The sequence below is a fragment of the Hemibagrus wyckioides genome, linkage group LG07, assembly GCF_019097595.1.
Source record: "Hemibagrus wyckioides isolate EC202008001 linkage group LG07, SWU_Hwy_1.0, whole genome shotgun sequence".
In the NCBI taxonomy this organism is placed as follows: domain Eukaryota; kingdom Metazoa; phylum Chordata; class Actinopteri; order Siluriformes; family Bagridae; genus Hemibagrus; species Hemibagrus wyckioides.
The window spans coordinates 19,471,515-19,495,377 of record NC_080716.1 but is presented as its reverse complement, the minus strand read 5'-3'; the positions used below and the strand labels follow the sequence as shown (position 1 = coordinate 19,495,377).

The window sequence follows — 23,863 nt, the reverse complement described above, 5'->3', positions numbered from 1 at the left end:
TTATAGTTAGAAGGCTCGGGTGTTTAAAAAATGTTTTAAATCTACAACAAAATTACTTTACTGACTCCTTGGTTCACCTTTAATACATTTTATGTAGGTTATTTAGGCAGTGACCACAAGAAGAGGGTTTTTTTCCATATCATGTGACTCACAAGTTAAATAATTCTATTATTTAGTCTGTTTAGTTGATTATTTTAATTACAGAATGATAGAAAATAACAACCAAATAAGCCACATTTAGTAACAATATGGTAAATTCAGGGACTGAAACCAATTAAACTGTTCATTGAGTTTCAGTCCAGTCCCAAGGATCCGCTCCGCATTAATGAGCTGACTCCAGTGAACGCGCTCAGTGTGTGTGTGTGTGTGTGTGTGTGTATTTAGGCTTAGTGCCTTTGATTGAGGAGCTGGACTCTCTGATCCTGCTGAGGGAAGAGAGACAAGTCTTCAGCAGCGTATATACAGCGCGTCGCATCTTTCACGGGAACTTGTCAACGCAGGTTTCCCCTCTCGTTTATTTATCCTAAAGATATTTGAATCATTTGATGACCAGCAGCCAGCCTTGAACCCGGTGTGATACTGAAGCCGCAGGCGCAAACAAGACACTGCTGACTTTCTCTAAGGTAAATTCTCACATAGAAATAAGCTGTGAAGTAGTTCTGTTATTTATCTCTGACCTTTTCTCCTTTTGTATATATTGTCCAGTTGGAAGTTGCAGCTTTACAGCTTTATGTCATTGTTTTCTTAAATCAAAAATGCAGAAATATGCGAGGGTTTTATATTTCCGAAAGTTTTATGGTGATGAAAGAATATGTTAGACAAATCATAATGCTTATCCTTGAAGTAAATGAATCACTGATTCATAAATCTTCAGAAGTTTTAACATGTATAATCCACTGAGGGGAAAAAATGTATCCATGTCAGTTGTGTGAATGAAACAAACTTGAACTAACTTAACAACATAATTAGTTGTGTAACAGACACCACTAATGACTGACTAATCCCAACCATCTCATTGGCTATTGATACTGAGAGAGAGAGAGAGAGAGAGAGAGAGAGAGAGAGAAGCTTGGCTTGTGGTAGAGTAGTTCTTAAAACAATGTCTTGCTTGTGACATTACTGGCACTATGAATTGTTTCTTTTGGGAAATGATCCCAGGACTATAAGAATTACTGTTTGGAGTTTATTGCACATTTCTTGTCCTTGACCTCATCACACAGGTGTGCTGAATAAAATAATCTTCTATTGACACACACAAAATACATTATATTTTATAATGAAGGCAGTAGTTTAGGACAGACTACAAGTGATCAAACAAGTCTCCCTCTGGACCAACACATCCATTTGGTCAATGCTAATCAAGCTGTAGGCTTAACCATGTATGTAACTGCTTCCAGGCAATGAATAATGCACACAATGTCTTATCATGAAGATCCTGAGCTGAATGCCCCACAGCTGTCGGCGTCAGGGAGGGCTGATGAGATGAGCTTGTGTATTTTGCTCCTTGCTAGAGGCCTGTTACAGCTGCATGCCAGCCTTTTGCAATTATGTCTTTCCACTAAACATGAGCCTAAAGAGGAATGCAGGGAAATGGGGCAGTGTGAATGATTAAATGATTAAGTGCCTCAAAGTCAGCCTCATGACTCTCTCACTGGGAGTGATGCAGGGTCACATGACTTCACTACCACATTCATAGGCTCATAAATGGTCCCCCTGCATATTCTGTTCTATAATGCTATTAAATTATTAGGGGACTGATTTTTAAACCCCAGTAAGGGTTTGCCTGAACAGCTTCTTGACTGCCTCATGACTATGAACACAGTACATAGTGCAGGTTGTACATTAATAAGTAGGTTGTTCAAACATTATTGCTGTACTAAAAGTGTGCTACCATTAGCAAAAAGAAAAATCTAATTGGTGCACTAATGGTTCTACTTAATACTCCTTTTCTCTGCTCAAGGATTGGGGCTTATAATTTGCTCCCATTAAGAATGTACAGGTGCAGGTTGGTAATTACCAGAGTCGACTGAGTGCTTTGTAATTTAGTTGATGCTGCATGATTTATAATAAATTGACTCAACTGACAAACTAAGTGTTCTTATTGGTTTGCAAATGTATTTGGGGGGTAAAGAGGCATATTTCTGGTCGCAGAATTGGTCTAGTGATAGACTAAATGTCAACATTTATCCTGGATATGATGAAAGTTCTGTTTTAGAGTTACTCATTGTTAGGGAAACCATCTTATAATTATGCTGCCTGCTTCACTATTTGCACAACTTCTTTTTTTGTGTGTGTGTGTCACAGGTGTCACCAGGTAATGAGCTTACTGCTGCTCTCCAGCTCAAGCATGAAGGACCGTGACTCTCTGACCCTCCTGCACTACACAAACTCTGGCAAAACAGGCCCACAGTACCCACCTCCCAATCTCCACTCTTCCTCTCCTGGCCTCACCAAGTCCCAGCCCTTCTGTCTGCAGTCCAGCCAGCACCTCATAGCCTCCATGCAGCTGCAGAAACTCAACAGCCACTATCAGAGCCTGGCTACCTCTTCTACAGTTTCTTCTGGACCCAACAGAGGATTTGGCAGTGCTTCAATGAGTCCGACACAAATCTCTGGCCCTGGGATGGCTCAAGGGTCTGGGATCATAGATTCTGATCCAGTGGATGAGGATGTCCTGATGTCTCTGGTAGTGGAGCTTGGTTTGGACAGAGCTAATGAACTTCCAGAGCTGTGGCTGGGCCAGAATGAGTTTGACTTCATATCAGATGTACCTGCTGGGTGCTGACCCCCTGAAAGAAAATCCCTACTCACTTTTTTGCTGCCTCCTTTTTTTGCACCTGAGACACTGTTGGATGGCTCATGAAAGTGTGAGAATTTTTTTTTTGAAAGCTCTTTTTCATGTGTAAAGACACTAGCTCAAGCTGCAGATGTATAGGAAACTATGTACTCTCACAATCAAAAGACTACTTGGACCACTCCAGTTGAGAGGCTCTCTTGAAACTAAAACTTGGTAACTCTTGCTATTCACGGTCTTGCTTGTTATAATCCTTTCCACCTTTCCAAGCTCTGGTTTCAAAGTGGTGCAAGAATTTCAAACAAGTCACCAGACATGGAGTTAAGTCATGAGCTTCACACATGGACTAGACCTCCAACACGAACGCTACCAGACATTTTTTCCCCCATGTCTACTACAGAAGCAGGCTGAGGTTTTTTTTAAACTTCATTTCATGGACTTTTTTCCCCAGTGGGCATCTTCACCACCTGAGATCTAAAATACAATAAAAGTTATGTGAATTCACAATACATTTCTTGTGAAAGATTAGATATTTATGTGGTCTCTAATGGATTGGATTCATGTATTGCCACCTGCCATCTGTGGGTTCTGTCCATACGAGCAGCCGGGTGGTGTTTCTGTTCTGTAATGGAAGGTGATCCTGAAACCAGCATGGGCTACTCTTTTCCAAAATGCATGTCATCACAAGACTCCTTTCCACTGAGGTAACCTGATCTATCCGACAGTTTTCCATGGTTAAATATATTAATGATGGACGTGTCCATTTACTCCACTCATAGCCTCACTTTAGGTCTAGAAAGATTGTGAGCAGAAGCAGAAACTCAGCCGATTATTCCAAGCAAACTAAATAGTTTAGATTATGAACCCTATTATAAAAGCACTATATTTGTATGTGTTTAATCAAATGTCTGTTTTTTTTTTGTCTTGTATAAGAATAGAAAAATGATCTAAAAGACTCTACTGTCATGTTGTTTAGCGTTGACTAATGCAGACCTGTGTTGATAATGGAGTAATCTCTTTTATTTTGGTTTAACACTCCTGGATGAATCATAAGTGGTGATTGTGTTTTTGTTTTGTTTAGCACTTTCCTTCCATCTTGTGTAATTTTTCTACAAAAGATGTGATTACTGTTATATTTAAAGTGTACTCTATTTTGTTTGTTTGTTTTTTTTTCAAAATATACATAAATAAAAAGTACAGAATTCAAACCTTTTACTCTAGTTTGTCTTATTTTGTTTGTTTGTTTCTGTTGATGATAATGGGATGAAACCTGAAATTAGAGGCCTGGCAAAACACATTACTGATGAAATCTGTGGCTTCAATTTATTGCTTAATTAGAGGAAAATGATCAATGAACTCTGCTGATACTGGCAGTGTGATGATGAACAAGTATTAAAGAAAAGTCTGAAAACTACAGCTTACTTTTACAAATACAAATGACAAAGTCTCATGAAGCCTGCTTGGTTTTTAAGTTTTGTGTCCAAATATATGTAGAAAACAATTTCTGCACTGGGTTCAGAAACCTTCAAAAGCTAAGTGTGATTTTATGGGTTTTTTTTTTTTAAATAACCAAAATAAATAACCAGAAAGCTGTGCTGCTTTTAAAGTGATTTAATATAAATATATATTTGTACATTTAAAAAGCTATCCTGTTTCATAGCTACCCAGGAACAAAGACACTAACTGTCAGATAGGAAATTTGCATTCATTTCCAGACGGAGTTGAAAAGCTTATAAGCGATACAGTGCCATCTAGTGGACATTCATGAAACTGCGTCCATTCTCAGTAATAAATAAATAAATCAATCAATAAATAAATAAATAAAAATTGCAGTGGCACGTTTTTAGCCTGAGTCGTGTCCTGTGAAAACTAGCCACAGAGTCACATGCTAGCCCGTGTTTACACACCGCAAATACAAGCATGAAAAAAAAAAAACAATTAGTAGTTCACACCCTGTAAAGTTATTATACATTAACACACACACACACATATAGACTATGTAAATTACAGCACACAGCCTTATAGTTATGACATATTGAGTATAAAAACATGTTATCAGTTTTCACATGGCACACACACAAATGAGGAAAGAGCACACACTATCTTCTATCATAAAAACAAAGCTCTTCTGTCCCACTGCTTGGTATTTCCTGGAAGAGATCGTCTTTCATGAAGAAGTGATATCTGACTAAAAATACAACCGATTACATGTTAAACCACTAACTGACTTGTCTGAGGAAAGATGTCACTAATATACTTTTTTTTTTTATATATAAACTTCATGTTACAATTCAACATCATTTTTACACACTCACTGAAGTCACATCAGACAAAATAAACGTTCTGAGTCGTGTTTTCAACAGTCCTGAGCAGGTTATGCAAAACGACACAATATGTCTTACACACCTGACCTGTGATTCATTCAGTAGTTTATACAATAGGCATTCATACAATAGTTTGTTTCTTGGCAGTGTTTAGTTTCACTGTTTGTACTCTGGAGATTCTGGGAAGACTGTCCCATTTGACAAATTTGAGAGCAGGATTGCTCTTCTCTGAAATTTAATTGTCATAGTTGTATATGGTTACATAAGAATACACATTCCAGGCATAACATTATGACCACCTGCCTAATATTATGTTAGTCCCCCTTTTGATGCCAAATCAGCCCTGACCCGTCATGCACTGTGTATTCTGACACCTTTCTATCAGAACCAGCATTAACTTCTTCAGCAATTTGAGCAACAGTAGCTTGTCTGATAGATCAGATCACACGGGCCAGCCCTCACTCCCCACGTGCATCAATGAGCCTTGGCCGTCCAAGACCCTGACGCCGGTTCACCACTGTTCCTTCCTTGGACCACTTTTGATAGATACTGACCACTGCAGACCGGGAACACCACACAAGAGCTGCAGTTTTGGAGATGCTCTGATCCAGTCGTCTAGCCATCACAATTTGGCCCTTGTCAATCTCGCTCAAATCCTTAATCTTGTCCATTTTTCCTGTTTCTAACATATCAACTTGCCTAATATATCCCACCCACTAACAGGTACCATGATGAGGAGATAATCAGTCTTATTCACTTCACCTCTCAGTGGTCAGAATGTTATGCCTGATAGGTGTATATTGTGAAAAAATGTACAGAACAAGAGAGAGAGAGAGAGAGAGAGAGAGAGAGAAAGAGAGAGAGAGAGAGAGAGAGAGAGAGAGAGAGAGAGAGAGAGAGAAAGGGGAGTTTTTGTACAGATCAGTCCTGGGTGTTGAGGAGCCTGATGGCTTGAGGGAAGAAACATCATCTTAGCTTAAACATGATTTTTTTTTTTTAAATATTTGCTAAATAATTTGATAATAGCATGTACAAATAGTGGAATCATTAAAACGCCTTTTTTTAAATTGTTGACTGATTATATAGTTATAGAGTTTTACTGTTTTTGTTTTGTAGCAGATTTTAGTGCTAAACCTTCATCCTTTATTAAAACTGGCCTGAGTTTGAGTGTGATTCTGAGCCCAGCCACTAGAGGGCAGAAGCGCGTGCAGTCCTCACTTTGCGCTTCTCCTGACCCTCTTCAGTAGCCGTATGTGCCGCATATCTTTCTTTCCCCGGAAGTAGGTGGCCCTTTTCCGCAGACTCCAACATGGTGAGCAGATTTCTTTTTGCGTTCCTCTCCCGATTTTATCCAAAATCATCAGCCTTTTTGCGCAGTATTAATCAACCCAACTATTAAAATATCATATTTTCACATGATGTGTGTCGATAAATCCTTATATTGTTGCGATTTGATCCGATGTTTCTAATAAAGATGTTTAGAGGAAAGTGCTGGGTTTCAGCGGTCTCTGTACCGCTGCCACATTAGAGCTACATGGCGCCTTAATACAGCTTTCAGTAACTCAATGCCTTTTTTCTGCACTTCAGAGTCTTTGTAACTTTCATCCTCGATGTTAAAAATGAGATTTCGGTCACAGTTTTGTAGTTTATAGTGAGAATTACTCGGTTCCGTCACTGAAGGCCTCTGCTGTGTTCGTGTCTATGAAGCTAATGAATTAGCTCGCTAGTGCTAATAATGCTAAGCCTGTTAGCCAGGATTGCTTCAGTTAAGAGTGCGCTTGGGAATTGATATAAAGTTGAACATTAAATTTGGGTTATTGTGTGTTTTAGGCCCGAGGACCGAAGAAGCACCTGAAGCGCGTCGCAGCGCCCAAGCACTGGATGCTTGACAAACTTACTGGAGTGTTTGTGAGTGTTCTTCACCCCCACGTGACTCCATTGGTCCACACTGATGATATTCTGTGTCTGCTTGAGTGTGGTAAATGTGTGCTGGCTCTGATCCGGTGTTTTGTGTCACTCTCAGGCTCCTCGGCCCTCCACCGGTCCCCACAAGCTGAGGGAGTGCCTGCCCCTCATCATCTTCCTGAGGAACCGGCTCAAGTACGCGCTGACCGGAGACGAGGTCAAGAAGATCTGCATGCAGAGGTTCATTAAGGTCGATGGCAAGGTCCGCACCGACATCACCTACCCTGCTGGATTTATGGGTAAGTCACTGAGATCATGTTAGCGAATGTAGAGTTTAAGTGCCTGAGGTAGCCAAGTAGAACCATATGGATTGTGACTTGTGGTCATTTCAGTGAATGGCCTAACTATGGTATAAGAGCCTCTTGGTTTTCTAAAAGCAAGAGAATTGAAGTCTGAAGTCATGCACAAGCCAGATCTCATATCTGTTGTAGGAGATATCTGTTAGATATCTCATATCTGTTGTGGATTTAGAGTGGGCTAAGTAATCAATTTGGTTTATTCGTATAGTTCTTTTAATAAGGGACGTTGTCTCAAAGTAGCTTTACAGAAGTATAGAACAGAGGAAAAAATATAAAGTTTAAAGTTATCCCTAATGAGCAGGCCTGAGGTGACGGTGGCAAGGAAAAACTTCCCGAAATGAAATATTCCTTAACTAATCTCAGATTTTTATCCTGCTTGAAGTAATTTTTCACTGATTATGCAAGGTCTTCTCTTCAAACTTTTAAGTCATATTTTAGCTTATAAAATGACTGGTAGAAGTAATCCAGTGGTACTGTATGTCTGTCATTGTAAGTAAGCCGTATAATTCAGGAAAATGTTACGCTCCTTCTCTTCACTTACACCTCGAAATGTTTTATTAGTTCTTTCCTATTGGATTTTATTGTTGGGTTTGACGCAACAAAATTCTGTTGGTGAAATCCCGAACAAATGCCACTAAGAATACAAATGAAACTAAATGGACCAATAAATACCTGGATTTCAGAAGTACAGTATTGCATGTGTAAGATGAATAATAGACTTGTGTTCTCCTGCACAAAAGAGGAACGGAACAATGGAACAGATGAAAGTTAAGTGTCTGTTAGTGAAGTGTATTTAAACAGGTAGATTTTGAGTTATGTTCCTGGTGCTTAAAATAAAAATCAAATCAGCCTATATTTAAAAGAAGGAGTAGGCATCTACACTAGTAGTCAAATGTACATTGTAAAGACTCACAGACTGATTTACAGACTTCACTCTTCCTGTGCTCCAGCAGTCTTACTCAACATGCATTGTCCAGAAAGCTTATCCTGTCCAAATATTACTGTTGGTAATTTTCCTTTAACTGACTCTACACACTTCATATGGATCTAGATGAACACAAACACTGTGTGTGTTCTGTACTTGTCTGTATGGTTTGTTTGACATTTTAAGAAAATTAAGAAGTCGTTAAACCACTAGACAAACATTTATGTTGTTGAGGTGAGCTAGGTCACAAAATTACAGTTGATGGTGTGGGGTTTTTAAAGTTGTGGTACTTTTGCATCCGTCAGTGATTAAAAGATGAGACTCAGCAGAGGTGTCTGAAATAATTCAGCTTCTTTAGTGGTTGGTGGTTATTTATGATGTGCAAAGTCACTTTGATACAGCAGACATCTGTTTACTGTTGCTTATTTCCCTTTTGCAGTTGTTTACAGCAGTGTGTTTGCCGTGTTATAATTAGTGTTCAGTTGTGTAATGGATGAGTTTGATGGCACAGTTTAACAGATGGATGAGCTGTTAGATGTCCTTCCTCCAAGGCTGGCACATGTTGAAGTGTTTTAATGGAGCCATCGTCATTCACCCAGTGGGAGTTCAGATAGTATTGCCAAGAGGATATTAAATCTGATCTGATTCATTGTCAAAACCTGGTGATGTAGCGTGATGCCAAGCTTTGTGAAATAACCACTAGAATGTTGCACTATACAGCCTGGGTGCTTTGCAGGGGAGTTGGAGCAGGTTGTATGTACAGAATTACAGTATTGTGTTCTGGGTTACAGATGTGATCAGCATTGAGAAGACCGGAGAAAACTTCCGCTTGATTTATGATGTGAAAGGCCGTTTCACCGTCCACCGCATCACCAACGAGGAGGCCAAGGTGAGCAATCTTTGTGATTTTGGCAAAAATTCAATTGGGGAACATTTTGTCATTTTGAGCTGGGACTGCTTTTATTTCAACGATTATTCCATTGAAAGATCATGAGCATTGATGAAAGTTGGCATCAAGATGGCTTGTCAGTGAGCTCAGTTAATTGTTCTGTGTTAGTATGACCTCAGTCAACTTTTGGTTTTTGTTTATACCATTTAAAATACCAAGGGCTATAAGTTTGGAAACAGATGAGGCTTTAACACATCAAGGTGGTACATGGCTATCAATTAAAATTTCAATTAAGCTATTCAGCTTTAGTGGCCTTGGCTGTATGCTTTAAATGTCAGCTTTATTTTCTGATGTAATGTATCCGCCTTTTTTGTTTGCTCCTGGAAATTGCTTATTCCAATTGATTAGCTTTTTTTTATATATACCTTTAGTATATTTGGTTTACAGTTGAGACAGGATTTAGCTGAGCAGCTGATGGATAAAGGGCTTGCTAAAAGACTCACTGTGTTCAAATTTTTTAACTACTGCTTCAAAGTCTTGTGACTATTTTGTATTTAAATAGTTTTTTCACCTCACCCTGTATGTATCTGTAGTACAAGCTGTGCAAGGTGAAGAAAATCCTCATTGGCACTAAGGGAATCCCCCACCTGGTGACCCATGATGCCCGCACCATCCGCTACCCTGATCCCATGATCAAGGCCAATGACACGGTCCGCATCGACCTGGAGACTGGCAAAATCACAGATTTCATCAAGTTTGACACCGGTCAGTATTGCCTTATCTATTTTTCTCTCTGAAATCTTTAAGCATAGTGAAAGCTAGCCCACACTGATATGCCGAGCCAATGGAAATTTGTACAAACTGGTAACAATCAGTTACACTATAATTCATGATATAAATGGTATGAGCTCTGCCTGAAAAGCCAGACAGCTTTAATGTCTTGTTGATTTTCACTTGAGTGACATGTCTGCTGTCTCTACCTGTGTGTAGGTAACCTGTGCATGGTGACGGGTGGTGCTAACTTGGGTCGTATTGGTGTCATCACCAACCGAGAGAGGCACCCTGGCTCCTTTGATGTGGTGCACGTGAAGGACAGCACGGGCAACAGCTTCGCCACCAGGCTCTCCAACATCTTTGTCATTGGCAAGGTGAGAAAGAAATGGACATGTCTTCTGCCGATAACTGCTCAATGCTCTGTAGTCCCACTTAGATTTATTTATTTTTGCTTGCTTTTGCAGTTGTAAAAAAATTTTAAAAAATTTTCATATTGTTGGCTGGGAATCAGATCAATTTAATCAGATTTTTAATCAGATTTTAAACTTGCAAAAGAGCTGATATTTGGTATCAAAAAACAATTGTAAACAAGTCATGTGTGATTGTGGGATTTTATTCATCTGTAATCCTTTTCTGAGTAACACAAAACAGGCTCATCTGAGTGGATTTTTTTTTATCCGCAGTTAGATTGTAAACAAAACCATATGTTAATATCTGCAGCCCTGTGAAGAGTGAACTCTTAATTCTGAGGTTAATTTCTTATGTGGTTGTTCACTTATCCAGGGTAACAAGCCATGGGTGTCCATTCCTCGTGGAAAGGGTATCCGTCTGACCATTGCTGAGGAGAGAGACAAGAGACTGGCTGCCAAGCAGAGCAGCAGCTAAGTCCACTCAGGACTGGCTCCCCCAAACCTGGTTTCAAATAAAAATATTTACAACAATAATGGCACAAGATTGAATTATTCTAAGTTTTATTTTTTTAAAAGTGTAAAATTAAGCATCCACCTTTCAGTGTGACTTGTACACAACTCCTGAATGTTACTATTTGAAGTCACATTTTCCATTAGTGACAGTTTTAGTCCATTAAATTTAATCAAATGAAATGTAACTGAGTTAGCAAGGCACAGTCATTTTGAAAGCATGTACATTTTAATCTATTTAGTGTATGTCTGTTACTCTGAATAATATCTTTTTATTATTTAGTGCTCTAGTCATGGAATGGATACAAACTAGCAATTATAGTTTGCAGATAAACGGTGAAATTAAATTGATTAGTTTTGTAACTTGGATTTTCTAAATACTTTGAGAACTGCAGTGTGTTAAGATGGGAGTAACCAAAGGATCTTCATTTCATATATTAATAATCCCTGGAGAGTAATCCACCAATTATTTAATTTAAAGATGCACCAAATGCAAGATGTATGCACATGAGAGAACCATAACTTGTGGATTTACTAATTAGAAGTTCTAATTAGAACCATACAGAAGTGGGTAAAATGATCACTTGCGTTGCTAAATTCTGTATGTAGAGTCCATTGACTTAGCATGAATGAGAAGTCGTGCTGTGCATAGTTTTACGTTTCTTAAATGTAATAATCCTATAATGTAGTAAATGCCTCTATAGTACAAGTTCAGTAAAATTTAGGAGCTTATACGCTAATATAGAATTAATTTGATTAATTCAGATTATTCGAATAATTGAATAATAAAATAAATAGAATAATTGATTTTTTTTTTTAAACTTTTGAATAAAAAGCTGTTTAAAAGTTACCAATACCAATCAATCTTGCAAAGTCAGGTCATCATGAAAGATTACATCACTTTGCAATAAAAATGTGACCCATTGCTGTAACACACCCAGTGGTAGAGGACACAACTGGAGAGCTGCATCATCTTGAATGCTGTAATGTTAGCTAAAGTAAATGGAGCTCAGCCATCCATTCCTTACTTGGTACCCAATCTTGCTGTATGTGCTGGTGATCTCACCAAGCCCAGTTGCTCACAGATTGTATTGATTGAGGCTGAGTAGAACCTAATGAGTGGCTGTGTTCCAATAACCCAGCTGCTTCTTCCACAGTACCTTGATCCCTCAGCCTGAGTCCCTGAAATGCAGTTTTGTTAAATCATTGATAAGTGAAGTCACTTCAGAATGATGTTCCAGTGAGTAAAACCAATATGTTTGTCCTTGATTCTCACTGTTATTTTTTCATTACCTAACAGCAAGACGCTAAGTGTGGACTTGACACGAGGTAAGGGAACATGGATATTCAATTAACATGCCCAAGACTATTTTAAAGGTGGTGTTCCACTAGAATTTGAAGTGAGCTGCTGTAGTCCCACAGAGAGTGTCTGATGAGGGATTCTGATGTATTATATGTGTTTATGTAACCAAAATTTTCAGAATCTGGGTGTTTATTTCTCCAAGATCAGTGTAGATGCACATTAAGTATAGATCAATTGCCATTGAGAATTATTACCATGCAACTTGAAACAAGATCCTGTATGTCAAGTTAAAGAGTCACAAGAAGTTATGCCACAGGAGGAACATACACCAATCAGACATAACATTAAATCCACCTGCTTGATACTGTATACGTCCCCATTGTTCCACCAAAACAGCTCTGATCTGTTGAGGCATGGACTCCACAAGACCTCTGAAGGTGTACTGTGTAACTGTGGTATCTGGTAAAAAGACTTTAGCAGAAACTCTTGTAAGTTGCAAGGAGGGCCAGCACATCCCACAGAAACTTGATCAGATTGAGATCTGTGGAATTTGGAGGCCAATTCAACACCATAAACCATTCCTGTGAACCATTTTTGCAGTGCAGCATTATCCTGCTGAAAGAATCCACTGCATTAAGGAAAACCTGCCCTGAAGGGGTGTACTTGGTCTGCAATGATGTTTAGGTATCTGATATGCATCAAAGTAACATCCACATGAATGTAGGACTTGAGGTTTCCCAGCAGAACATGCCCATGCATATCACACTGCCTCCACCAGCTTGCCTTCTTCCCATAGTGCAAAAAAAATGTGATTCATCAGGTCAGGCCACGTTCTTCCATTGCTCCATGGTCCAGTTCTGATGCTCATGTGCCCATTTTAGGCACTTTCAGCAGACGACAGGGGTCAGTATGGGCACTCAGCAATTTATGCTACAGTATCTCTTCTGTGGGAACCAACCATACGGGCTAGCTTTCACTCACCAAGTGAATCAATGACCCGGTCACCAGTTCACCATTTGTCCTTCCTTGGACCACTTTTGGTTGGGACTAATCACTGCATACCATCCTTTCTCTTGTTTCCAACAAATCAAATTCAAGAAGCGACTTCATTTTTTTTGCCTAATATATCCTATTCCTTGACAGGTGCCACTGTAACAAGATAATCAGTGCTTTCCAATTCACCTGTCACTGGTTTTAAAGTTATGGCTGATTGGTGTACACTTGCATGTGAATGTGTGTGTTCTATTTGGCTGTGGCTCTTCTCCAGGCCATATGGGTCCTGCTGGGTTTCAGCCTGTTTGTCCTGCAGCCTTTGGCCTGATGGTCCACAGTGCTGCAGCATGGCTCGGCTCATCCCACTCCAACACGCTGTTGGGGCTCGGGTCCAGAATAAGACACACACACCTACACAGTGTCTTGTGTCCTTGAGTTTGCTATATATGCTTCTACTTCTAGGTGGCATTAGGATGCATTTTTTTTAATACTCTCGAATACTTTATACTCATAAGCGCATTTTCATTCTTGCAATGCTGTGTCCTAAAAATGTATGTATAATTATTGATTACTGATTAAGTGCATCTATTTTGAGAGCAGAATCTTAAATGGACCTGACATGCTTTTTGTAGCAGGTCTGTGGTCTTTATTTTGTCGAAGGACATTTTGTGTAATGGCATCCTTTGAAAATAAAACATAAAGCATGCCAGAGTCCAGCACTGCTTGTGCACTGCTCACATCTCCCCCTTCTGCAAAATAAAAGCTAGCACTTTCATCTGATTACACATGAGCTCTGTGGTTTCAGAATCACATTTATATATGTGCACGCAAAGTGAAAAAGAAAATGGTATTTCAGTGTGGGGGTGGGTTCACGCTCAAGGTCCTTTAGGAGTATTTCTGCCTGCGTGTTTGGCCTGTGCGTAATGGGGTGGGGGAACCTGGAACAATGGAGACAGTCATGTTTCACTAGCAGCCAGACACGGTTCCCCACATGTTTCTGATCAATATCTCCGCATGACAGACTTCTATAAAGTCATGCATGGATGGAAATATGTTTGATGAGTGGATATGGGTGACATGCTGCTCATCTACCTGCTCTCCTCCTCCTCCTTCTTCTTCTTCAGTGCTGTTCAGCTTAACTCCTTGTGCAGCCTTCAGTTCTGGGAAATGTATGAATAGATGAACAAAACATGTAGGTGAGCCAAGTTATGGTTTTGGGTGGGGGTGCACACATGCTGCAGATGTGAGCTTTGGGAGGGGCCAACATCTGGCCTGGAGTAAGGAGTGTAAGGATTGGAGGAAGTTTTTTTTTCCACTGCTGAACCTGGCTGCATTTTTTCCAGTGTTGGAATTTACGGTCTTGGAGTGCAGCTGTTAAAACTTAAAGTTGCCAAGCTTACTTTTTCATCTAATAAGAAATGTGTTGCAAAATGCCACAAAAAATCTTCTGATCTGCAGGAAGAATCGTTCAGGTGTGAGTGAGACTGCAGATATAGACACCAGATTACTCTATAATACCAGTGGACTCTTCCAGGACCAGGTTCCTCGTCCTGGATCATTTCTGGTTTCTTGGCTCATCAGTGTCCATGGATTCATCTCTCTATTTACAGCACCGATTGCCTGAACTGCTGTAGCTGCACATCTGGCTTGCAATCAGAAAAACGTTAGATTTTTAGTGTTTGTAAGCCACAATACGTGTCATACAAAGTGGTGGTCTTGTTAGCGTGAATTCGCGCAGGCGCAAAGTCGGCGCGCAAAAGTCAGTCAAGTTCAATTGGGCATGAAAAGCAACCTGCAGCCGAGGACTGTTTCACAGTTTCAGATGTGTGTGAGTCTGCATCCAAACCGCACACTACTGTATCAAATAGTGTGTCAAAATAGCACAGCAGCTCCAGTGGCTACATCCAAAACCGCGTAATACCGTCCTACAGAGGTCAGAAATCTGACATGGTATTTAGTTTAGTAGTAGCGTTTTTTGGCCGCAGCTCCTGTACCTGTGGCTGGGCTGCATCCTCCTGTAAAGCCGCTGACTTTTGAATCCTCCCTCGCAGCTTTCTTTCTGGACTCATGCAGGCTGATCAGAGCTCCGCGCAGTGGACAATCAGCTGCAACGCAAAAAAGATGCCCGCACTGTACTCGCGAGACAGCCACGGAGTTCAGCGCGGGGAAAGCGCGCGCTGATCAGCCCTATCAACAAACTGCAACAGAGAAGTAGATAAAAGAGAAGAAGATGCCGTTTTGCAAGCGCATCATTGCGCCAAAGGACGTGTGCAAAAGCGCGCTGAGGAGCGGCGGAGCCTCGTTCACGGACTTGGCGGACGTGTGCGGCTTCAGCCTGTGCTCCATCCTCAGACAGCTCTCCGATCTGTGCAGGCAGTCAGTCAGCATCCTGGAGGAACTCGAAGGAGAAATCGCGTCCATTTGCCATCGCTCGGGAACATTGGAGAGCAAAGTTATCAGCTTGCAAAGACACGTCTCGGCACTCGCAGCCAGCAAACCACCGCTGAAAAGTAAGCAAGCGCTCTGTTACTTTCAATTTGCGGAAGCCTCTGAGCTCTGCTGGGTCACTTGTTACACCGTTTAACAGAGTTCAAGGTCGGTGTTTGTTTTGTTTTGGTGAAATGTCTTCGCTCTGCTGGCATAGGAGATAGAAAAAGTATGCGTGCGCGTGACTTTTATGGCAGTTTGGCATGACTGGATGTGGCATGAGACTGTTGTCTTATTGCCTGTGTTGCGCTCTTGTGCAATACATATAGCTCTCTTACCCCATGAAGTTCATCTGTTATAGACTGTTGATACAGCTGGTGAGAAAGAAAGCTCATAAAGGAGAGCAACAGTAAAGTGCTTCTACTGCCTCAAAATGATTTTTATACATGAGTGCACGAGAATAGGTTTTCTTCCTTAAATAAGATTCTAACTAGTTCAGGGGATAGAGACCCATAATAGCTGAACCCCTTAGTGCTTTCCACACGATCAGACCATTATTATTTACATTTAGATTGGCATTAGATGCCCATTTGACATTATTTATAGACATAATAACTGACAACTGTGGCTTTTTCCTGGCTGTAACAATTTTAGGTGATTTCTGGACCCCTGATGGTGCCTGGACCCCTCTTTTATAACCATGCTTCTAAGTATATCTGCTTTACTTCTAAAGTGAACTTTTTTTAATACGAGGATTAAGCAGAATGAATAGTGTCCTAACAAACTGGTGAGGCCAGTCACAGAGTGGTGTTAATGAAAATCAAGAGCTGTACTGTTTACATGGATTGGCTCCAGTGGGTTTTCCATTGTAACTAATCTCCAGGCAGAGAGAGTGAAATGCCACAAGGCTGTATTATAGGTCCACAAAAGATTTAGACCTAGAATAGCCATAGAGTTCAGTACAAGTAAGAGATTCACTCAGATGAACAAGACAAATCTGTGTGGACACCGAGGTCACTGGACAGCCATCCAGAAATCCTTCTGAATGGACTCTTGTCAGATAATAATCAGCAGCAAATAAACTGCACGGGACGTTCCTTGTAGCGTATTCATCTCCATCAGGTTCATCTGTCAAATCAATCATGTGCTTATTCTTCTTTTCATTTTCGGCTCCACAGTTTTGGCATGCAGTCACTATGATGCCTCCTACGCTACTCTGTGTTGCTAAGCTGAGGAAGAGCAGAATATTTCCTCTGTCCACTTCCTTTTGTCTTAGCAGAGGAAGCAACTCTCTAACTTTGTCCACTTAATAGCACACATCTGGCCTGGTGATGCACTCTGCATGAGCTTATCAAGCTTCTCTAATGAACAGAAGAATGATGATTAGGCCTAGACTTGGTTTGTTAAATTATAACCCACCTGTATTTGCTTAGGGTCATGGCCTAATTGTACGATAAATCCCTTGCTCTGACAAGTTCTAGATAACCAAATCAGATCCTGAAAGGCAGTACTTGGCAGCAACGAATGTTTCTTCAGAGCATGCTAACTGGAATTCATGTCCCACTGGAGACTGTGTGTCAGCATTTGATGAGGACATAGGGTGAAGGAGCAGCTTAAATTCACCCAGTTATCCATTCGTGTTATACTTAGCCTTAGCATATACACAAAAACATGACTCTACTGCTTTATGGATGCTGGTCATTCCTTCAAGCAAAACATCCATGTAGGGCATGATAAGAAAAAACGAGGCAGGGATTCGAATAAAGATGAATGCATGTTTGGTGGATGGCTCCCAAGTGGACAACTAAATGTTTGTCACCACCAGAACATAGATAAGGCATGATAGATCAAGCTTTTACGGCATACCTTGTGTTGCAATCTTTAGCCTTGAGCAGAGTTGTGGAATCATTTTCACTGAATCTACTGAATAAATCTGACAGATATGCATTAGACTAGGTTTATATGCCTAGACTAGTCATATATTTGGGACATTTGCTTATTCACTGTAGAAACTATTTGGGTGGTAACAAACAGAAGCTAGCATTAGTGTGAATGAATCCTGATGTGTTGATATTTGTTAATAATAATAATGATAATAATAATAATAATAATAATAATAATATACAACAGGGTGTCCCAAATGTCTCCATATGTATAGGAAATGAACACTTTTAAAATAAAATATATCCTCTACATGATTGCTATTTCTTTGTAAACACAAACATACACAGTCGTCTCTCATGACTCCCAGTTTGGCAGCAGTGTTGTGTGTGATGTGCTTGTCAAGTTTCCTGTTGAAGTCCATCGTAACCTTGTGACAGCTTTCTAACCCTAGAATGATTTCAATAATAGTCTTCTTAAAGGCATATCTTAAAATATGTTGTATTATAAATGATCTAGAACTATTTATCTGAAACATTTTGTTAGTCATTTTGCTAAAAAGTACTCCCCTATCTATGGAGACTTTTGGAACATCCTGTATTATGGGACAAATGACAGATCTTTTTTTTTTTTGTTAAATGGTTGTCCTTCATTTTTTCAGGGCAAGCAATCTCAGAGAGACTGGTATTTATATTTTATGTTATATTTATTTTATATTTATAGTTACATTGTTTTGGTATTTTGACTGCTGAAAAGTGACCATATTAAGAGAAACTGCTTGAAATTTTTCCACCAATTCCCCATGCCACAAAAAATTCTTTTACACCAGTCTTTTGTCATTTTGTGTAATTCCTTTGTGATGATATATCAACTTTATCTATTATCATACCGTTTATTTTTCCTCCCATTCCAGTCTTCAGTTTAAAAGAGCATTTTTTTGTAAACAGGGATCCTTGTAGAATTCATAGCCTCTGGTAATGAAACTTAGTTGCAGTTGAGAGCGAAGCAGAAGCAGAGTGAGACATAGATTGTCTACAAGCTTTGGATCTGTCCTGAAACGATGACTGTCACTCTTCTGAAAGATGTTCCCACAGTTATTGTTTTAATGACAATGCTGGAGAGCACTGTCTAACACAGCTGTCCAAAATCTCCAACTGGTTTGAGTGCTGGTGATTGTGAAGGTCATAGCTTTTGATGTTTATCATTTTCATTCTCATCAAACCATTCAGTGAGCTTTCATGCTCTGTTGATGGGGGTCCAGATAGAGATAATTCCTTGTAGCATAAAACTGTTCAGTCTGAAGAACATTTATATTGAGTGCGTCTACCATCTAAAGGGACAAATGGAGCCGAATCATAGCAACAAACAATATACAGCCAGAGATGTCTGAGAGATCATGGACACAGGATTATATTTTTAACCAATATTGATTTAACCAATTTATTTTTCAAGTATTAATGTACATCTTTGTTATAGTGTTCCATGATGAGTGCAAGGCTTTATTACTCTTTTAGAGTGAAATTTAGAATAAAAAATTGCTTTTCTTCCTTCAAGAACCACACTGAAGCAGCTAAATATATATTGTATTTAGTCCATTCATGCTTGAAGAGAGCAAAGAGAGACTAACTTGGTGATTAATAATGTATGCAGTAAAGGGCCTAAAGATGAATGTGACAGGAGGCCTGGACAAAACTCAGGCTTGTTACTATAACTTTCATCTGGCTAAATACAGTGTCTGGTGGGTTTGTTTGTGTGTGTGTGTGTGTGTGTGTAGTCTAGTTGTCAGGAAATCATTGTGTTTAAATTAATGAAAATAATTCAGTATGGTGTTTTAGAGTTACAGACTAAACAGAAATGACCTCTTGTACACTAGCACAGGCAAAATGTCTATGAACCTGACATGCAACTATTTAACTAACGAATGCCTAAAAACTATGAGATTAATTTCAGGTTTCTAAATTTTACTAATTCTACTAATTGTTGTGCTGCTCTGCACCTGCTTGTTTCTGCATGTCATCAATTTTCTCTAAACATGAAAACTAGCCAAATCTAATGAGCATGAAGTCTACTAGACATAATTTGTTGAAAAATTTGCCTAAAAATCCCTAAAAGAATAACTACTCTGAGCGCTCAATAGAATACGGTTTTGAGGTTGAAAGCTTGAGTATTCCTTTAAAGTATAATGAGCTGGAGAGACGTAGAGGAGAAGAAAACTCTGAGCTGATTGAATGAGTGAGGAAGAAAGAAAGACTGACTGGGAGAGACAGTGGGAGTGGGAGAGAGAGGGAGAGAGAGAGGGAAAATTAGGCAGCGTCTGAATAGGGTAAGAGAAATCATTCTAGTGGGAAAGATAAATTCAGGTGAAATGCAGAAGAAACTATTAACAACTTCCTGTCTTGGCCGCGTGCCCGAGTCCCCTCTTGTGCACCATAGAACGTTTTTCTATAATTTAAATCATTTTTGCGCCTCTATTGCTCTCTTGGCTGGGAGTTTGGTTGCCGTGGCAGAGTTCCAGCTGCCAAGAGAAGCTCAGTCAAGCTGAACTCAGGCATCATATGCACAGGAATGTCTCAAGAACAAGTTAAAGCAGTGCTACATTAGACTCTAGCAACTACACTATTCTGTGATTTTAGATTTCTCCCTCTCCTCATGCTTCGTCCAAAGTTGTAAGAACAAGCACAAAAGGAATCAGTTTGTCAGCTGAAATGAAAAGAAAAAGTTACGCAACAGGTTCATTCCCCTCTCTCTCTCTTTCTCTCTCTCTCTCTCTCTCTCTCTCTTTCTCTCTCTCTCTCCCCCTCTCTTTCTCTTTCTCTCTGAAGCATCCCGTGGGAAAGTCATGTTTGGGATTGACTGATGGGAGTGGGATTTTCATGGCTGCACTCTCATGTTGACTGTAGCAGTAACCACATTAGCGTGATCATGAAGTCATTTCGCCTCAGGGACCAGTTTCATAACAACACACGCTTCTATCCACTTCTGTCCAGTCCAGGCTTTGTGTGCTTGTATGCGCCCAGTCACATGGCTTTTACAGAAGGGAGACCATGTGTGTGTTTTATGTTGAACATGTGCAGTATGTGATTGTTTTTCCTGTCCCTGCAACTCGTTCAGGCTCTGGGCAGTGCCTCAGATTCTCTTGGCCGCTCAGTCTTTGGCTCTGGATCTTATGACACAGACCATGTAACTCTGCAACACAGCCGTCTTCCCACTCCCACTCTGACACATTGCTATAACAATGTAACAGACTGCTGTTATGCTCTTGCAATATACAGTCTTAAAGATAGAACAATCCAAAAGGTAGATATTGGGTCTGAGAGGAACTGCAGCACTCCTGCCAAACTTTGCTTAAAGCCAAAACGACGACCTAATAATTAGTCCATTAGTATACCAAAATATTTATTACATTCCAGATCTTATGTGACTCTGATCAGGATTTTTTTTTTTGGACTAGTTCCTCATGTGTTTTTCAGTTTAGAGAATCAAATTCAGAATAAAGACCAAAAGTTTTTGATGCCTGAAATCATGTGTTCGACTCAGAAACCTCAGGGTGGTGATTTGCTGACCTGTTTATATTGTTATGCTTGTGACATATTGTATAATAAAAAGAATACTGGGTAGAAAAAATAGTTGAACTACTTATAAACTTAGTGATTCAAACATATAGTGTGAAGTGGTGATGAATATAGACCACATAAATCATTACTTTGACCAAATCTAATTCATTTTGTGGATTAGTTTTTGCAGCTGTGGTCCTGTCTTCCTACACGTACTGTAAAATACACTGCAGAGAGAACAGTCAGGTGGATGGAAATGTTGTAGGTACTTTCCGTTTCTTTTTTTCTTTCTCTCTCTCTCGTTTTATTGTAGGCTCTGCATCAGGTTTTCCATTACTTTCCCAAATACTGTTTCTGTTTTTTTCCTCATATTTTGACAGTGCATTGGAAAAATCATACTCTCACACACTGGATCCTGGTCAGTGTTTACTCTGTCCACTCTTCTCAGATTTCTATCATCAGAAAGACCAGGCTTATACTTCCTTTAGGACCCCGCCCCCCTCCTTTTCCCACCAATTCACACACATGCACACACACAGTTTTCTCTGTTGTGTTTGGATAGTTATATCTGCAAGAAGTACAAAGATGTGTAATGTATATAATCATACTGCAGATATATTTGTAAAGACAAAAGAAATAGATATGAACTGTACTGCTTCAGTCTTAGCTTTCAAAATGTGTGTATGTGCTGAGCATGAGACATTATAGTTCACATGCAATATATCAACACATCGGTGCTGTTGATTTCCTGAATCCATTTTGGTCTGAAGGTCTTGAGTCATTTTCTATGACAATACTCCTGGCTGTAATTCACATCATTTCCTTTTATTCACTTATTCATGTAAGGAAACAACAGTTTATAGCTCTTATACTGTGAGTATTAACAGGAGCTTCCTTGTTTTGCTGACATTCAAAAAACTCACTCATCACGTACTTAATTTGACTTGTTTCCACTGTACCAATATCATGCAATATTGACAAAATATCACCTTGCTTTATTCAGAGAGTATTATACACTTTGGAGATTAAGACTGGCTTATTTGGAAGGTAACAGAAGACATCTGTACCTTATTTTGGCAAATTGTTAAAGCAGTCACGCCTGTAGACTTCTCCGAACAGACATGCCCATAATTCTGTTCACTTTACAAGCAATTCCTGGATGTTTGGAATATGGGGTGGACAGAAATGTTGTCAGAGAAATACATTTGCAAATTGAAGCATATACAATATATTAATTAACTAATCAACGCGTCTGTATTGCTTTACTGTTGTGATTAACAGTCATGTTTGCAATAAAATGGAGCATGTGACTTGACATACATAATAGCTCACTCTTTAATCAGCCCCTCAAGGATTTTGTAATCACAGAAATTATCGCAGAACCAAGCAAACGCTGGCGTATTCGGAAGAGCATGCAATTTTTCAAAATTACCAGATATTCTGCATATTTGGGCCAAGACATGTTATGTGGCATCACAGCACACATTGAGCCAAAGTACACTTTGATTCATGTACGTCAAACACGTGTACAGCTATCATGGAAAGTAATTACATATGTGTCTTCATTGGTAGTAGTTTAAAAGAAGAGTCCTGTGCTTGCAATTCCAACGGTTTTCCCGAAAAATAAAGCACTCTTCAAGTTGCATTGCAAATTTTGAATAAAGCCGACGAAAAAATCATGCATTTTTGGACGCAAGAATCACATAAAACTCTGTGATATCCTGAAGGTACTGTTTAATACAAGAGCAACCATATTTATTCATGTTTACATAAGACGAGGCGCTAGTGAGTGAGTACAAGTAAATAAATCTCATCTGTAAAGCAAAGGGCATCTGAATGCACATCTTGTACTAACAGGATGATCACGCAATATTGTAATAATATAAACATTAGTAAAGATTAGATCAGGTTGACTATTCTTATCAGATAGGGCCAGCGTAAGTGCAAGTGCAACTTTTTATTCTAACCCAGCAGAAGCCAGAAGTCATAGGATTTTGAAACCTAAGCTCAACTGATGAAACAGGTAGAGTCAGGTGTGGGCCCTGCTTGGTTGAAGTGAAAACCTCCACCCACACTGGCCCTTTGTGGATCAGTTTGGACCCCTTGGTTAGCCCACATGCCTGAAGGTGGGTGTGATGGAAACAGGATCTTATGATATGCTTAGTTATATTTTTTCGGAAAAAGACCTATTGAAAGGGCATGCTCCAGAGCTGCTTCTGAAAGCTGACAGAAACAAACATTTGAAACGCCAGAACCTTCATAGTCTTTCAGAACAGTAGGAGGACCTTATCTGTCCATCAAACAATGCAGTGGTTGTAAACAGCAAGCATAATATGCAAAAGTGCACATTTATTGTTGTCCTTTCAAATAAAATGCCAATGCTTTGACATTGCTGTTTTTGTTGTGGTTATGTACAAGGAAGATGAATGTAGGCTCACATCATCTAATGGGAAACATAAAATACTTGCAACTTCAATCTGGACAGTCTCCTCCACCAAGAGGCAGCACCACTGCCTTGTGAAATGCCCTATATTAATGGTTGAAAGGCTGTTTGGATGGAAATATCGCCCTTAATTTTATTAGAAAATATGTGTAGAAACTGAAATAACTGCAGAGAGAACTGGAATGGGAATTACAAATCAGCCACACTCACCTCGACAGGCCTGTGTCTGTAGCGGAAACGGACAAACGGAGGGAAGTTGAACTACAAAAAAAGCTTCGGTACAATTTCACTTCTAAAACCCTTTTTCTAGCAGGATGTGTGAAACATAGCATACTGTTTTGAATCGTCTGTCTGGTGTTGTGAAACAAAGCT

General features: G+C 39.6%; 3 protein-coding genes across 4 annotated transcripts in view; all 3 read left to right on the top strand.

Annotated features, from left to right (window-relative positions):
• Window positions 1-388: 388 nt before the first annotated feature.
• On the top strand, window positions 389-4,009 carry cited1 (Cbp/p300-interacting transactivator, with Glu/Asp-rich carboxy-terminal domain, 1). Its single transcript, XM_058396069.1, has 2 exons — window positions 389-623; window positions 2,305-4,009. The coding sequence occupies exon 2, from the start codon at window positions 2,318-2,320 to the stop codon at window positions 2,783-2,785; it is 468 nt and encodes a 155-aa protein (XP_058252052.1). The 5' UTR covers window positions 389-623; window positions 2,305-2,317; the 3' UTR covers window positions 2,786-4,009.
• Window positions 4,010-6,363: 2,354 nt separating this feature from the next.
• On the top strand, window positions 6,364-10,914 carry rps4x (ribosomal protein S4 X-linked). The gene is made up of 7 exons (XM_058394174.1): window positions 6,364-6,430; window positions 6,949-7,026; window positions 7,142-7,322; window positions 9,099-9,196; window positions 9,790-9,961; window positions 10,187-10,344; window positions 10,754-10,914. Exons 1-7 carry the CDS (start codon window positions 6,428-6,430, stop codon window positions 10,853-10,855), a joined length of 792 nt encoding a protein of 263 aa, XP_058250157.1. The 5' UTR covers window positions 6,364-6,427; the 3' UTR covers window positions 10,856-10,914.
• Window positions 10,915-14,537: 3,623 nt separating this feature from the next.
• nhsl2 (NHS-like 2) overlaps window positions 14,538-23,863 on the top strand; it is a 69,546-nt gene continuing 60,220 nt past the window's right edge. The window contains exon 1 of one of the 2 annotated variants that reach the window (XM_058394168.1): window positions 14,538-15,696. In XM_058394168.1, the coding sequence (XP_058250151.1) occupies window positions 15,417-15,696 (280 nt within the window). In that variant the 5' untranslated portion in view covers window positions 14,538-15,416. The remainder of the gene's footprint in view (window positions 15,697-23,863) is intronic. The other variant, XM_058394170.1, reaches the window with a different exon arrangement.